This window comes from Phycodurus eques, chromosome 3, assembly GCF_024500275.1.
Source record: "Phycodurus eques isolate BA_2022a chromosome 3, UOR_Pequ_1.1, whole genome shotgun sequence".
In the NCBI taxonomy this organism is placed as follows: Eukaryota; Metazoa; Chordata; class Actinopteri; order Syngnathiformes; family Syngnathidae; genus Phycodurus; species Phycodurus eques.
In genome coordinates this window covers 11,359,850-11,376,821 of record NC_084527.1, presented here as the reverse complement: position 1 = coordinate 11,376,821, position 16,972 = coordinate 11,359,850, and the positions used below count along the sequence as shown (strand labels likewise).

General features: G+C 40.1%; 1 protein-coding gene across 4 annotated transcripts; it reads right to left on the bottom strand.

Annotated features, from left to right (window-relative positions):
- Positions 1-634: 634 nt before the first annotated feature.
- On the bottom strand, positions 635-15,121 carry plpp5 (phospholipid phosphatase 5). 4 transcript variants are annotated; one of them, XM_061672035.1, is made up of 8 exons: positions 14,998-15,121; positions 12,049-12,164; positions 11,238-11,346; positions 8,973-9,063; positions 7,048-7,111; positions 6,861-6,985; positions 5,089-5,259; positions 635-3,721 (listed from the first exon to the last, which is right to left on the bottom strand). In XM_061672035.1, the coding sequence occupies exons 2-8, from the start codon at positions 12,141-12,143 to the stop codon at positions 3,552-3,554; spliced, it is 825 nt and encodes a 274-aa protein (XP_061528019.1). In that variant the 5' UTR covers positions 12,144-12,164; positions 14,998-15,121; the 3' UTR covers positions 635-3,551. The 4 variants fall into 4 exon arrangements, with proteins under 4 accessions (XP_061528019.1, XP_061528020.1, XP_061528021.1 ...); XM_061672036.1 differs by having other exon boundaries at positions 12,049-12,149; XM_061672037.1 differs by having other exon boundaries at positions 12,049-12,124.
- Between the last annotated feature and the right edge of the window lie 1,851 nt (positions 15,122-16,972).

Genomic DNA, 16,972 nt, shown 5'->3' with positions numbered 1-16,972 from the left:
GTCACCAAACCCGGAAGACGAATGCCCAAAACGCAAAACCATATACTGTAAATGAACAACAATCGATGTCGTGTAACACGATTTTCTCATTTTTTATTTTGTGAATGAGTTCTACTGCAGTACATACTTATAATAAAAATGTCATATCACTCAATGTATACATTCATTTTATTTTAAAGTTGTAAAATAACTATCCAAAGTGCAATTAATTACAAGTGAAGACAACTATCAATGAATAATTTATGTATTGTGCTTTTTTTTTTTTTTTTAAACAGGTACAATAGAATATTGTAATTTCATAAATTTAATTCAAAAACTGACTCATTTTACAAATTAAAAACAACAGTAAAATACTTAACAGAAGGCCAATTCTGAACTAATTTTTATATTCAAAATAATTTTGAAAACAAATTTTACTCGTTTGTAGTGAACATATATTATACAGGAGTTAAATTTTTTGAATTACTGAATGAACATTTTTCCACAAAGGTCTTATTTATTAAGATGCACATGTATAAGGATGTGATTTTAGGTTGTCAGTCCACTTACATTTTGTTAAAAAGTAAAAGGTTTGTATACACAAATAATATGCAGAAAATGTCTATGTTATTAAAGAAAAACGATAATACAAAGCTTATGTGGAAACATTATTTAGTGTGACCAAATGACCTGACAGCACAATACAATCAGGAGAGTATCAGCATAAACAGTTGCAAATAACTACTTTAACAACGTTCCAGGGTCATTACAAGGCAAAATAAAGATGTGCCTGACAATAATAAAAATAATAATAATGCTCAAGAATTTGTACTTCACAAAACAGTATCAGTACACCTAGTCAACACTGAAACTTTCAGGGGGTGGGGGAGAATAAATAAATAAAAAAATATTAAATTTTGTTTTTTTTAATTTGATATCCTGCTGAAAAAAACTCAAAGGGATGTGGAGACATTTTTCTTAATACACTGAGAAACATGGAGGATTTAAATGCCTACTGCAATTGTTAAACTAGTCAAAAGAGGGCAAACCAACATTGAAAATTCAAGTCAAACTACTACATGCCTCAAATTAAGTGCAGATGATCATAGAGTACAGCATAAAAATCCTGCTAGAATGGAATTCTAGAATTTACACACACACGAGTAATAACTTTTAAGATTCTGTATGCATTCGAATTAAAAAAAAAATAAAAAAAATCATGCCAATATTAAGTATGATGAATCATCTTCATCTTGGAATCATTAATTAAAAACCAGAGAAAATGAAAATTACAGAACAAAAATGGAATGAAAAGAAGTCGACATTTCAGAAGTTGTTGGAATAATGTTGGGAAATAAAAAAAGGCACAAAATCACTGCCAAGGTCTGAAAGCCTCTGTGATCAACGCATTTGAGCTGGTATTACAGTGACCAGCAAAAGTGCTTATACCCTGGAAAACTTTGGCTGACCTCACACAAAAACACAGAGCTTTGCCTGATTATTTTGTTCTCACCACCAACTTATCATAGAACCCACAAAAAAACTATACCCTCACTCCTTAAGTGCCAACAAATATGAACAGGATTTAAACCCTTTTCAGCTGTTACATTGATGTCCTCTCCTTGTGTTAAAATTGTGACAACAGTCCCAGCTGCACCGTCTAGTTGTTGACAGCCAATGAGATGCATTTGTAACGTCTGCCCCCCCCAAAAAATTCCTAAACAAAAAAAAACAGCCCTGTGAATATTTGTTTCTCTGCTCACAGATGGACTGGACAGATGTGCAAACAAAACACTGCCAAACACAAACAACTAAGGTTATAAAGGTCATTTAAATCAAAGATGGACAACGTCTTTCCTTTCAGGTACCTTTTTGTAATGTCATAGACCCATACAAAATTTTGGGAAAAATATGTAATTGTTTAACATGTTTAATTTATATATTATGAGCATTTGTGGGTTAAATATTTGAGTCCTTTTTTATCAGAGTCGAGTTAATATGAGCATAAGGTGCCTTTGAGACTTCCCCACTTTACCAAAGAAAGATGAAATTTCTCATTGAACTTCATATTGTAAATATTAACTCTGCAACTAGCCACCGTTTCATCCTCCACTAAACAAAGAAAATGTCGTAGGTTTGCTTAAAGGGGCAGATACTCCATCATAATGACAGGGTGGGACAGCAATTTCAGGGACACATGCAAAATGCTCACAATGATCATGAAAACAATATATATGATCAAAATGACTAATTTGATCAAATAATTTAGTGTGGACAAGAAAACCATATCCATTCGGGTGGGGGGGAAATTTAGCATCATTTAACTGCTTATTACACCCACTGTAGTTAGCAGAGGAGACTGTATGACATGCCAAAATCATGTACATCCAATTAAAAAAATAATAATAAAATTAAATTAAAAAATGAAGGAAACACTTTAGGAGTTACACTTCTGGTATAAGACCTCTGAGTTTCATTACTCTGCTACATTTTCATGATGATTCTGATTCTGAGGACAACAAAGGCAATTTATAGCAATAGTGACCCAGTTCCTTCATTTCGTTTTAGAATGGCATGAAAGGCCAGACGGAATTCTGTCGTGGTTCCATTAAAAGTAAGTTACAGTGAGACCATAAGATTTAGACGGGTGAGAAAAAAATAAAATAAATGGATGGAAAAAAACTAACAGATTGATGTCAGTATTTTACAAGTGGTATCTGCTGTGTTGATTATGCCTGCTCATCTCTATTGGGTCACTATTTCCCTCGGAGGTAAAAACAACCAACCAAACCTAACGACTGTAATAATGACTGAAAGCAGCTGATATTTTAAAGAGAGTGCTGCGTTTCCCCCCATGCCAACATACCCAACCTCCCTTTTGTGCCTTCTGAGGGGTAAAATTAACACTGCAGATATCCTTAATGTGGCGTGACTTATTCTGGATGGGCCACAAGCAACACCATAAATTTCATCCACAGTTATGAACGCCTGCGCAGAAGTGTAATAACATTCCAATTTAAGATTAAACATCTGTCCAACTCGAAGTGTCATTATCGTAGAGAAAATACCCAATGTACCAGCCTTACCTATACACTGCTTTGAAAAAGTGTTTGTCCGCTTTCTGATTTCTTATTTTTTTCCATCTCACACAAATGTTTCCCATCATCAAACTAATTTAAATATTAGTCAAAGACAACACAAGTAAGTTATTGCAAACTCTAGATTGCAGTTGTTGCTGCTAAGAGTGGTGCAACCAGTTATTAGGTTTTAGAGCAATCATTTTTTCCACATAGAAATCCAAAACTACATGGCTCTTTCTCCCTTAATAATAAAAAAGATTTTAAAACTGCATTTTGTGTTTACATGTGTTGTCTATGACTAATAATGAAATTTGTTTGATGATGGGAACATTTAAGTGTGACAAACATGCAAAAAAAAAAAAAAAAAGAAATCCGGAAGGAGGCAAACACCTTTTTACACCACTGTAATACAGTTTCTATAATAAAAAGTTCCCAGCCCCTAGAGTCATGATATGCAACAACAGTGCAAAGGATCCAGCGCAAGCGGCTGTTTTACATGGGAAGGATGTAGTTGGAGTTGGCTAGCCTGCGTTCCTGTGATGTGGGGACACCCTGTCGATGAGTCAAAGGGCGGTGGCAGTCGGCGTCCTGAAGCGCCGGGTAATGCTGCCTGTAGCATAGCCAGGCGAAAGTCAAGCCTAGTAGAGAGCCCACCAACACGTCTACAAGCAGGGAAAAAAAATCATCAATTTTCAGCTTTTTTTAATTACATGCTTTGCAGTTATGAGGTTGTGGTTTGAAATCTTGGTTTGGGAACAATCGCTATAAAAATGGGTGGATTGACATTTAACACTCTCAGTTCGTTGTAAACTTCACCACCCACAATGCAACTCTACATCCTCCATGGCCAAGAAGAACTAACATTGATAATGTACTCCATCCATTTTCTAATCTATACCATCCATCCAGTTTCAATATCACGTATCCTCATGAGGATGTGTAGAGGGCATTGGAGCCTATCCCAGCTGATTTCAGGTGAGAGGCTGGGTACACCCTGAACAGGTCACTAGTCAGTCGCAGCATACATATAGACAAACAACCATTCACACTCACATTCACACCAACGGACAATTTAGAGTCTTCAGTCAACCGAAGAAGCATGATTTTGAAATTCTTTTCACCAAGCTTCTGAAGGTACCACGAATTTGTAGGTGTCCTAACAAGAAGGATTTATAAATTGGTTATTAATTTATTTCTCAACACTTTATAAAGCTTGAAATAACTGCCATACAAGTCATTACAGGTAGATAGGTGCAGCAGTAGCTCATCTGTGAAGCCTGTCACACACTGAAGCTATTTGCTGAGCAAACTCCAGTGTGCGGCAGGGTTACTGACTAGGGCTTCGGAACTGGAAAATCAAGGATCGAGTCCTAAAATGTTGGAGGGTTGCTATTTTGCATCCTGACTACTGTGGATGTGCCCTAGGCAAGTTCTGTTTGCCAAATAGTGATGTTCCATTTAAGCCCTACTAAATAGATATCCAGCCTCTTCTTGGTTTGGACCATCTGATTTAAAATAATTGTTTATATATTTGTAAATAGGGTTTTATGACCAGTAAAATCATAGCATACATTAATACAAGTTTCCCCTTTGTTTTAATGCAAAGCTAGAAGTACATTTTTATGATTTTACGAAAGAACCTCAGAATCCCGAAGAAATTTTTGTTTATCTTTTATCACCTACATGTATAATACCTGATCACAGTTATTGTATTTGAAGGGACAGGTATTTGGGACTTAAAAATACAGTATTGCATTTAAGATGAAATCACATTTATGATGTAGAAATTATTTTCACTCCATTTTCTACATGGGTAATAATTATAAAAATTATCCCCAACTCCAAAAGTAATTTTTCACATTCAAATCATGTAGGCCCATTTGAACCACCCTCCTTACATTTGACACCACTGTTATAAAGAGTTGATACTGATTTATAAACCCTTGGTAGGGGTACCCTTATTGTAAAGGGCTCATAACACTCCTTTGTTATTCCATTTGTAACGAGGAAGATGCAGCCTTAAACTGACCTTGCCAGTGGTGTTTGTAGTCGCAGGTTCTGGAGAGGGCAATGGTCAGCGCTACGATTAAAGGTATGAGGAAAACGCAGAGGCGCCACGCTCTGCCTTGGCCGGCTGCGTTGAAGCATCGCAGCTTCCCGCCAATGTAAAGGGAGGTGAAGCCCAGCCCGGCAAAAGCAACTAGGAAGAGAATATTACATACACTCAAATTAACATGGATGACAGAAAAAATAAAATACAGTGGTAGTTTGACATGACCCGACTCTGTTTTTGGAGAAACAAGCCATCGCTCGACCAATTTATTGTTTTAGGTAAATAGCAAAAATATGAGTTACCGAGTGCTAGCTATGGTTACAGCGAACTTCACAACAAGCAGCAGTTTGGCAAGAATAAGTCAGCAATTCTTCAAAAAAGAGGTTTAAACTGTTTATTTCCACTTCTGTTTGTTTACTGTCAAACTCAACATTAAACAAAGAGAATTACACATACATTCCAAGGAAACCACATTAACTTTGTTTTATGAAGGCCTGCTAGCTTAATGTTGATACAATATGCAAAATGCCATAGACAGGCTAACAAAAATAACAATCATCAAGCAGACAGCATACAACAATACTCAAAGGCATATATTCTTTATCCTCTCAAAAAAAACGATTACTTGCTTAGTTACAACGTCTCTTCTGTGTAGTTAGCATGACTATACAGTATGTATTATACTGCGCCAGCTGGTGGCCACGGTGGGCCCACCAGAAAGAGCTGCTCAATTATCATGATGCAAAAACTGTTCAATTCTTGACATTATATTTTTGTTGGTGTTTTTTAGAGCACTGCAACAGACTAATTATATTCCCCTTAATTTCAATGGGCAAAGATGACCTGAAATAGTGTTTTGAGTTAAGGGAATGGTCACGGAACAAATTAAACTGGTAAATCAAGATTGTATTGCAAACAATTTTGTATACAGAGTTTTGGAGCTTAAACGCAAATACAGTGGAAGCTCGCTTTAAGGCACCCAGAAACAATGGACTTCAAATTTAACGGACAGAACGATAGTGTCCGGTTGGAACTCAAAATGCCCCTTGCGACAAAGCACGTTAGTTCAAGAATTGGTCGCTGCTGTTTACTGGCACCACATTGACCCAATCAACATACAGAAACTGTTACCCATGAATGGACGCTGTTGTTTACTTGAGGTGCTCGTCGTGTACAGGTCTCTCGAACATGCTATACTGATTTTGGTACAGTATACAGTTGCTTTTTGTCAAGCCTTCAATCGTAACGGAGGTGAGAAAAGGAAGCGCACTATCCTCGCGGCACCATAACATTCTCCCACCAGCCTGCCATTATGACCCCTCCCAAGCACCAGCGATTATGGCAGTATTAGGGCATTGCAGCAATGTTTAAAGGTAAGTTTAGGTAAATAGACATTTATTTACAATAATTTTAAAGTATGCTTTTAAACAAGACTGGGATGATAAGCCCTCGGTGCGCATAAGTTAGCAAGTGCTCTTAGAGAGCTTTTCCTCATGCGCCAGCAGCCACAAGAGCAGCCAGTCATTTTCTATACCACAGGTCCTGTTCAGAGTTGGATCCTATCGCAGATTACACCCTGGAGTGGTCCCCAATGGATCATAGGGCACATATAGAGACAGGCGACCATTAACACCATCACTGAGTGGGAACAGAACCCACGCTGCCAGCATTGAAATCAGTCGAGCGAATCACTAAATGACTCCAGCAACAGGAGAAACTACATCTAAATCCATGTTTTTATGGCTCACATGAAGAATGTCCGCTGGGAAAACTCTTTCTCCCCTCCATGACCACATCTGGATCACCACTGCAGCGTAGCTCCAGGTTCAACTGGCCATCTGGGAAACAGCGGTAGAAGAAGTCTGGCCTGGGCCTAATGAAGAAAATTTTTTATTTCAGCTCTGGTTTGCCAACAGTATATCTACACTGTTTTACCTGCCGACAGCAAGTTTGATGATGTTGGTAAAAACGCCGTTCAGCACCAGAGTCAAAGTCATGGCTGGATAACAGAAAGAAGGAATGAGGAAAAAAAAGAGCAGCTAAACAAGTACAGTGGTACCTTGACTTACAAGTGTTCCAGCTTACGAGGATTTCCAGTTACGAGCTGTCGCTTGCTCTGTTTTGCGGGACAAAATTTGTGCTACATGCAAGCTTTGGATACATCACCGCTTGAGTGAAGTGGGGAAAAAAAAGGAGCATCAAAAGTCCTGTAATGCCCTCGCATGTGGAACTAACAGCCAAACGCACACAAATACAAAATGAGAACACTCATAAGGAGCGGCTGGCAGACAACTCACAAGTAACAACAAATGTGACAAAAAATGTTGGGGTTTTTTTTTGGGAGCTGGAATGGATTAATGACATTTCAATTAATTTCAATGGGGAAAAATGATTTTATATACGAGTAAATGGGATTTAGAAGCTTGGTCACTGAACAAAAACTCGTAAGTGGGGCCACAACCAACGATTATTTTTTGCATTAATTGATGAACATAAATTCATTGTGATTCAGTTACCGGTTTGGTACGGTTTTAAGGACTGATCCCCGCCCAGCTTCTTCTGGTCTGTTGATCTCTACACCAAATGACAATTATTTACAATTCACTCAAAGCACACAGAAAATTTTGCCGAACGAGTTGAGTCATATCTTTAAAGCATATTCATCCACGTCAATACCCCATGACGTTGGCATAATTACAGGATCGTAAAGGTTCTCCTCCTCGCTCTTTATTTTGCTTGGCCTACGCTTCGCTCAGTGGTACAGAGTGCTGTGCAGCTGCCGTTCGCACGGGCAAATACTATAGAAGCCTCACACAAAGGCAGATTTAAAAAAAAACAAAAAACAAAAGTAAATAAATAAAATTTTATTAGGGAAAAGATGATCAATGATCGAAACTTGAACCGTTTTATTTTACTTCGAGAGCATGTCTTTGCATTGACTGGCAGATATAGTGTTTACAAAAATTTAAAGCATATTCATCCACGTCAATACCCAAGTTCAATACGGACCGACCGTCTATTGCGTGGTTAGCACAGCTATTAATGTTAACTCATTAGAGCCCACTCATTCTTACTTCAAAACTACGTGCCACAACACTATCATGAAGCGAGCAAACAAAATCTAACCCTGACGCCATGGCGACTGTGAGCCCAGGAAGTACTTGCGGTAGCAGAAATATTTTCCCGGAAGTCCCTCCCCCGTCCATGACACAAACCCTATTGTAAAAATTGTAAAGACAATTAGTCTGCTTTGTTATTATAATACATATAATTATTAATATGGCGGCACGGTATCTGACTGGTTAGCACATCTGCCTCGCAGTTCTGAGGAGCCGGGTTCAAATCCGGCCTCGCCTGTATGGAGTTTGGATGTTCTCCCCGTGCCTGTGTGGGTTTTCTCCGGGTACTCCGGTTTCCTCCCACATCCCCAAAACATGCATAGTAGATGAATTGAAGACTCTAGATTGCCCATAGTTGTAAATGTGAGTGTGAATGGTTGTTTATATGTGCTCTGCGATTGGCTGGCGACAAGTTCTCGCCCAAAAATCAGCTGGGACAGGCTCCAGCACGCCCACGACCTTATTGAGAATAAGCGGCACAGAAAATGGATGGATAATTAATATTTACTGCTTTATTATTATAATAAATACATTATTAAAATGTATTGTTGAGAAGCTTAAATTCCAAGGATTTAGAGAATCCTAAATTAAACAATTTTAAGTTAAACAAGGTCTCTAAACGATTAATCGGTTATCAAAAAGTTATCAGTTAATTTGATTATCGATTGTTGATCAAACGTTGCACCTCTACTCGTTAGTCAAGGTGCCACTGTATTATGACCAAAGTCGAATCCTTCTCACCCAGAGACGCTTCCTTGGCGTCGCTTCGCTCTGACTTCGTCAAGAAGGTGAAGACAATGATGACAATCAGGGGTGTGAAAACAGCGACACACTGACGTGACAAAGGAGAGTCAGAGTTCAAATTCAAGTCAGGTTAAAGATGGAAATACAGTGAGGCAAAAAAGTATTTAGTCAGCCACCAATTGTGCAAGTTTTACCACTTAAAAAGATGAGAGGCCGGTAATTTCCATCACAGGTATACCTCACCTATGGGAGATAAAATAATAAAATGAAATCTAGAAAAATCACATTGTCTGATTTTTAAAGACTTTATGAGCAAATTATGGTGTAAAATAAGTATTTGGTCACCTACAAACACGCAAGATTTTTGGCTCTCACAGACCTGTAACTTCTTCTTTAAGAGGCTTCTCCACTCGTTACCCATATTAATGACACGTTTGAACTCGTTATCAGTTTTAAAGACACCTGTCCACAATCTCAAACAGTCACACTTCACAAACTCCACTATGCCCAAGACCAAAGAGCTGTCAAAGGACACCAGAAACAAAATTGTAGACCTGCACCAGGCTGGGAAGACTGAATCTGCAATAGGTAAGCATCTTGGTGTGAAGAAATAAACTTTGGAATTATTAGAAAATGGAAGACATACAAGACCACTGACAATCTCCCCTCGATCTGGAGCTCCACGCAAGATCTCACCCTGTGGGGTCAAAATTATCACAAGAACGGTGAGCAAAAATCCCAGAACCATATGGGTGGGTGGGGGAGGGGGGTGGGGACGACTGTGACCTGTAGAGAGCTGGAACCAAAGTAACAAAGGCTACCATCAGTAACACACTACGCCACCAGGAACTCAAATCCTGCAGTGCCAGACGTGTCCCCCTGCTTAAGCCAGTACATGTCCAGGGCCATCATAAGTTTGCTAGAGAGCATTTGGATGTCCCAGAAGAGGATTGGAGGAACGTCATATGGTCAGATGAAACCAAGATATAACTTTTTGGTAAAAACTCAACATGTCGTGTTTGGAGGAGAAAGAATGCTGAGTTGCATCCAAAGAACACCATACCTACTGTGAAACATGGGGGTGGAAACATCATGCTTTGGGACTGTTTTTCTGCAAAGAGACCAGGACGACTAATCTGTGTAAAGGAAAGAATGAATGGGGCCATGTATCGTGAGATTTTTGAGTGAAAACCTCCTTCCATCAGCTGTCAAAGGACACCAGAAACAAAATTGTAGACCTGCACCAGGCTGGGAAGACTGAATATGCAATAGGTAAGCATCTTGGTGTGAAGAAATCAACTGTGGAATTATTAGAAAATGGAAGACATACAAGACCACTGACAACCTCCCTCGATCTGGGGCTCCACGCAAGATATCACCCTGTGGGGTCAAAATGATCACAAGAACGGTGAGCAAAAATCCCAGAATCATATGGGGGGGGCCTGGAGGATTGGAGGAATGTCATATGGTCAGATGAAACCAAAATATAACTTTTTGGTAAAAACTCAACTTGTCGTGTTTGGAGGAGAAAGAATGCTGAGTTGCATCCAAAGAACACCATACCTACTGTGAAACATGGGGGTGGAAACATCATGCTTTGGGACTGTTTTTCTGCAAAGAGACCAGGACGACTAATCTGTGTAAAGGAAAGAATGAATGGGGCCATGTATCGTGAGATTTTGAGTGAAAACCTCCTTCCATCAGCAAGGGAAGATGAAACGTGGCCGGGTCTTTCAGCATGACAATGATCCCAAACACACCGCCCAGGCAATGAAGGAGTGGCTTCGTAAGAAGCATTTCAAGGTCCCGGAGTGGCCTAGCCAGTCTCCAGATCTCAACCCCATAGAATATCTTTGGAGGGAGTTGAAAGACCAGCGACAGCCCCAAAACATCACTGCTCTAGACGAGATCTGCATGGAGGAATGGGCCAAAATACCAGAAACAGTGTGTGAAAACCTGGTGAAGACTTACAGAAAACGTTTGACCTCTGCCATTGCCAACAAAGGGTATATAACAAAGTATTGAGATGAACTTTTGTTCTTGACCAAATACTTATTTTCCACCATAATTTGCTAATAAATTATTTAAAAATCAATGTGATTTTCTGGATTTTTTTTTGTGTCATTTTGTCTCTCATAGGTGAGGTATACCTATGATGAAAATTACAGGCCTCTCTCATCATTGTAAGTGGGAGAACTTTCACAATCGGTGGCTGACTAAATACTTTTTTCCCCCACTGTATTCAACTTTCACATCACTTACAAACATGAGTGACGTAGGAATGTGATCTTGCTCCACCCGGTGAAATTTATACAACCACATCTCCTCTGGCTGGATCTCGCGGTAGAAAGGTGGAAGGTGCTCTGTCACCCTGAGAGAGTGATGCAACAGGTTCAAGACAAACTTACCCTACTGATGAACAATTTCAGTTGCAGTAGGCTGTTCGAATCTTAATTTGTTCTTTAAGTCGTTATTTTTGCCCCTCTCCCCCCCCCACCCCCACCCCCCCACAAAGTACAGAGAGGGTGATTAGAGCCTTATCTCTCTCAGTACAGGAGGCAGGTACAGGGTTTCGCACATTGTTAGAAACTCTTCCCACCCTATAAATGCCCTCTTCCAGTGGCTGCCCTCCCTAAAACACTAGCACAGCATAATGTGCTCCACCAGCAGGTTGCTGAACAGCTGCCTGCTGGTGGAGTTAAAGCTTAAAGTTAAAGCTACTAAACTCCCCTGTGGCCTAATCGAACTATTCTATTTGTGGCTGGACATGATTCTAATCTGAATTGCACTTTATACCACATTTATTCTGTATATTAACTTACTATGTATTCAACTTAAATTGTTTTATAACTAATAATTTAATGTTAGCCAAGCTATGGGAACACAATAGCTCCTCAAGTGATTTGTTTTTCTTCTCTATAAGCAATATGCAAGTTAATGAAAGACGGGAAACTATCTTTTTAAACAAGTATTCGCACTTCTACTCAAGTACAAAGTGTGAGTACTTGTACCACCTCTGTTATGTCTGCTTTAAATAAATCCAAAAGGAACACACAGGATTGAGTGGACTTACAGGAAAATCACAAAGAGCGCCAAGCGGACGAAGATTTCTGACAGGAAACCACGAAGGAGCCTCCTCTTCATTTTGTCTGTCAGAGTGGACCACATCACCTACTGGTTTATATCACCCTAAGAGTTACGTCAATAGAATATCAATTTTAAAATGTATAATATACCAAGGTTTAAAGGTTTATAATTACCGCAACATCAATGCTTGTTTCAGTAGCCCGTTTGTGACATTTTACATGGTGTGTTAGCATTAAGCTAGAAGACTTTCGTAAGACAAAGTTAGGTGGTTGAGTCATTATGTACGGTGACCCTGACAACAGCAAATCAAAAAGCAACAGCAAGTAACAATGACAAATGTAAAACAACAGCAAATTAAAAAACATGACATTAAGCTACCGGAAGAGGTAGGTGCTGGTTGGTGATAAGATTAATCGCTGATTGGACAAGCGAGATGACTTGATTGGACGCTTTGAACAGGAAGTTATCCCGCGTCTGGCGTGGTTTTTAAATTAGCGTTACCGGTGATTAAAACGTAGCTGCTGCTATCAAATAATATTTTGACTTGGGACATATGTAACCCATCTGATTTTGTGGCTCTGCATTACACAACTACCACGACGCTTCCTGCACAGTCGACTACACCAGTGTTCGAATCCACGCTTTCACCATGTCATGTATTGGGAGACAAGTGCCCGGGCCGCTAACTCAGCGGCCAGCAACATCTTTTAAGGATTGGGGAATTGGGTTTCTTAACGTACACCTAGCTTGCCCCCATTATACATATGAGGTGATAGTGGATAGATATGCTCTGGATTAAATCACGACATCATCCAAATAAGTATGCGCTCACTGAAAACGCACTTAGAAGTTGGGCTGCACGGACTGCGTCCTCCAATCAAGGTGTCTATCTCTCATCCAACCAGCAATGAGTCTTATCCCTGACCAGTACCTACCTTTTCCGGTAGCTTAATGTCGTGTTTTTTCAATTTGCTGTCGTGTTTAGTTACTTGTTGTGATTAGTTATTGGCTGTTGTGTTTTTTTTTTTTTTTTTTTATTTGCCGTTGTGTTTAGTTACTTACTGTTGTGATTAGTTATTTGTTGTTGTTTTTATTTGCTGTTGTGTTTTTTAATTTGCTGTTGTGTTTTATGTGGTTGCATCTCGTGTTACGACCACCGTTACTCAAAATTGTATACAATCCCAATGAAGTTGGGACGTTGTGTTAAACATAAACAGAATATAATGATTTGCAACTCATGTTCAACCTATATTTAATGAAATACACTACAAAGATAAGATATTTAATGTTTAAACTGATAAACTTTGTTTTTTGCCAATAATCATTAACTTAGAATTTTATGGTTGCAACACGTTCCAAAAAAGCTGGGACAGGGTCATGTTTACCACTGTGTTCCATCACTTTTTCTTTTAACAGCATTCAATAAAGGTTTGGGAACTGAGGACACTAATTGTTGAAGCTTTGTGGGTGGTATTCTTTCACATTCTTGCTTGTTGTATAGCTTCAGCTGTTCAACAGTCCGGGGTCTCCGTTGTTGTATTTTACACTTCATAATGTGCCACACATTTTCAATGGGAGACAGGTCTGGACTGCAGGCAGGCCAGTCTAGTCTCTTTTACTACAAAGACACGCTGTTGTATCACATCCAGAATGTGGTTTGGCATTGTCTTGCTGAAATAAGCAGGGGCGTCCATGAAAAACACGTTGCTTGGATGGCAGCATATGTTTCCCCAACACCTGTATGTACCTTTCAGCATGAATTGTGCCTTCACAGATGTGTAAGTTACCCATGCCATTGGCACTAACACATCCCCGTACCATCACAGATGCTGGCTTTTGAACTTTGTGTCCATAACAGTCCGGATGGTTCTTTTCCTCTTTGGCCCAGAGGACACAACTTTCTCAGTCTTTTTTGCCACCTGTCTCAGCTTTTTTGGAACCTGTTGCAGCCATAAAATTCTAAGTTAATGATTATTTGCTAAAAACAATAAAGTTTATCAGTTTGAACATTAAATATCTTGTCTTTGTAGTGTATTCAATTCATTTGCAAATCATTGTAATCTGTTTCCATTTATGTTTAACACAACGTCCCAACATCATCGGAATTGGGGTGGTACATAGATTACATACCTTGGCTTAATAGCTTACATATGGCAAAAACACATCTTTGATGTTGCGACAATTGCGTGCCATACACGACATGCACCAATAATTTTCGAAAGATGAAAAGTTGTTCATCACCCAATTGCCTCAGATAAAGTTACCAGCGAGTAAGAGTCTATTACCCTGTTACACAAGCATTTTACTTCCACGTTCCCTTTCAAAAGGCTATGACGTCAGCTAACCGCCACGGATGAATGTATGAAAAGTGGTATATAAATAAATTGTGTTTTGATATAACTTAAAACTAAAACTGCAGATTTACCTCCCAATCTATAGGCACCTACTGTATTATGAGACAAAAATGACTGATAGGCAACTAGATTCTAAAGAACACGTAACAGTGACACACGCACGTTTAGTCGAAGCTCTTATGTGTGTCGAATGCTTCGAAACCGTGAATCATTTTTGCAAATTGTTTCAAAGTGATTAATTGCGGCAGAAAGCCTAGGTTTCTCCATCCCTAGTGTGGGGTCTGTAGCAGATTATAATTTATATAATAAATAAATTTTTTAATAATAATTTGAGAGTGGAATAATCGTTGTGTGTACCACGCCTAAATTACACTTCCACATGCCACGACGCTATTACATGTCATATGAATGAATGTGACTTCAAAAGTGACATTTAGCAGCCATGCTCACAAAATATGACAACAGTAACTGCAATCGCCCGTCTTGGCCAGTAGAAGCTAGCTGCTAAGCTAGCTAGGTGGCACATCTGTCAAAAAAAGACGACTTTAACGCTGTGGCCCAACTAGCGGTTCCCGACTCACCTTTTGTAAGGTCGTTTTCTTATCTCGCCATTTTCATGTTAACGCCGGTTTTATGAAGAATTAGGTCGCGGCATCTTCCCTCATTTGAGACACAAGAGACGCTCCATCCAGTGAAAGAGTATGACAAGCGTGTCACTAAACGTGCCGTAAACATATCCTTTTTGTGCTTTTCAAAATAAATACTCTTAACTGCGAAACAATGACTATAGATATACCATTCAAATCTATGGTGTCAGACAATTACAATATTATCATTATTATATTTTTATAGAAGGTATATTATTAAATATTCCATGTACACATTTGCGTCAACTTCATTGGTAATGGCGCCCATAAATAGATTTTATTTTGGAAGAGGAAAATAGTATTTACCTACATTTGTCTGGCTTGACAAGTGAATGCAACTCGCCACGTCATGTTACGACTACAGGCTCATTGATGCGTCAGTGTCAAGTACGTTTATCTCACTTGATAAATCCCTAACCTTGATTAAAAATACAATATGATATTTTTAAATAAATTTGTTAAGGTTGTGAGTGGTCTCCCTGACGTTTGATATTCCTTATTTCGTCATGATTCATTTATTTTTTTCATTGTTTGAATATATTCAATGTTAATTTATTGATTCATTCAAAATATTGCAAATTCATTTGTGTTGAACAATGTATCTTCTCTCCTTTTATTTTATTGTATTTGTTACAGTCATGTGATATTTTTGCTTATAATGATATATAAATTGTGTGTTTAAATCAAGTATTTTAAAATGGACTGTAGTTTTTATCCATCCATCCATCGTTTTTGCCTCAGCGACCACCAAAGATGCATTCCGCTTGGCCAGCCGGTACCCATCAGCTGCGTCAGGAGTCCCACAGGCCAAAAACACCCGATAGGACTCTTTCTTCAGCTTGATGGCATCCCTCACCGCTGGTGTCCACCAACGGGTTCGGGGATTGCCGCCACTACCTTACGGACACAGCTCCGGTCGGCCGCCTCGGCAATAGAGGTGCGGAACATGGTCCACTCGGACTCAATGTCCCCCACACCCCCGAGACGTGGGTGAAGTTCTGCTGGAGGTGGGAGTTGAAACTCCTTCTGACAGGAGATTCTGCCAGACGTTTCCCAGCAGACGTTTGGGCCTGCCAGGTCGGACCGGCATCTTCCCCCACCATTGGAGCCAACTCACCACCAGGTGGTGATCAGTTGACAGCTCTGCCCCTCTCCTCATCCGAGTGTCCAAGAGATGCGGCCGCAAGTCCAAGTCCGATGACACGACCACAAAGTCGATCATCGAACAGGGACTTAGGGTGTACTGGTGCGAAGTGCACGTGTGGACACCCTTATGCTTGAACATGGTTTGCGTTATGAACAATCCATGGTGAGCACAGAAGTCCAATAACAGAACACCATTCGGGTTCTGATCGGGGGGTGGGGGGCGTTCCTCCCAGTCACGCCCTTCCAGGTCTCACTGTCATTGCCCACGTGAGCATTGAAGTCCCCCAGCAGAACGATGGAGTCCCCAGCGGGAGCGCTCTCCAGCACCCCATCAAAGGACTCCAAAAAGGGTAGGTACTCTGAACTGCTGTTTGGTGCATAGGCACAAACAACAGTCAGGACCCGTCCCCCCACCTGAAGGTGGAGGGAGGCTGTACCCCAACGTACAGGTGCCGAGCCGGGGGGGCAATAAGTGCTCGGCGCCTCTCACCATGGGTCACTCCAGAGTGGAAGAGAGTCCAACCCCTTTCAAGAGGACTGGTATCAGAGCCCAAGCCGTGTGTGGAGGCGAGCCTGACTATATCTAGTCTGAACTTCTCGACCTCACACACAAGGTCGGGCTCCTTCCCTGCCAGAGAGGTGACATTCCACGTCCCTAGAGCCAGTTTCTGTAGCCGGGGATCAGCTCGCCAAGGTGCCCCACCTTCGGCCACCGCCCAGCTCACACTGCACCTGACCCCTATGAGCCCTCCCACTGGTGGTG

Coding starts and splice junctions, on each gene's coding strand:
- plpp5 (XM_061672035.1), bottom strand. CDS start 12,143: ATGTGGTCCACTCTGACAGACAAAATGAAGAGGAGGCTCCTTCGTGGT. Junction 9,064..11,237: donor TTCCTACGTCACTCATGTTT/GTAAGTGATGTG, acceptor TTGTCACGTCAG/TGTGTCGCTGTTTTCACACC. Junction 5,260..6,860: donor TCCCAGCGGACATTCTTCAT/GTGAGCCATAAA, acceptor TTCTCTTCCTAG/TTGCTTTTGCCGGGCTGGGC.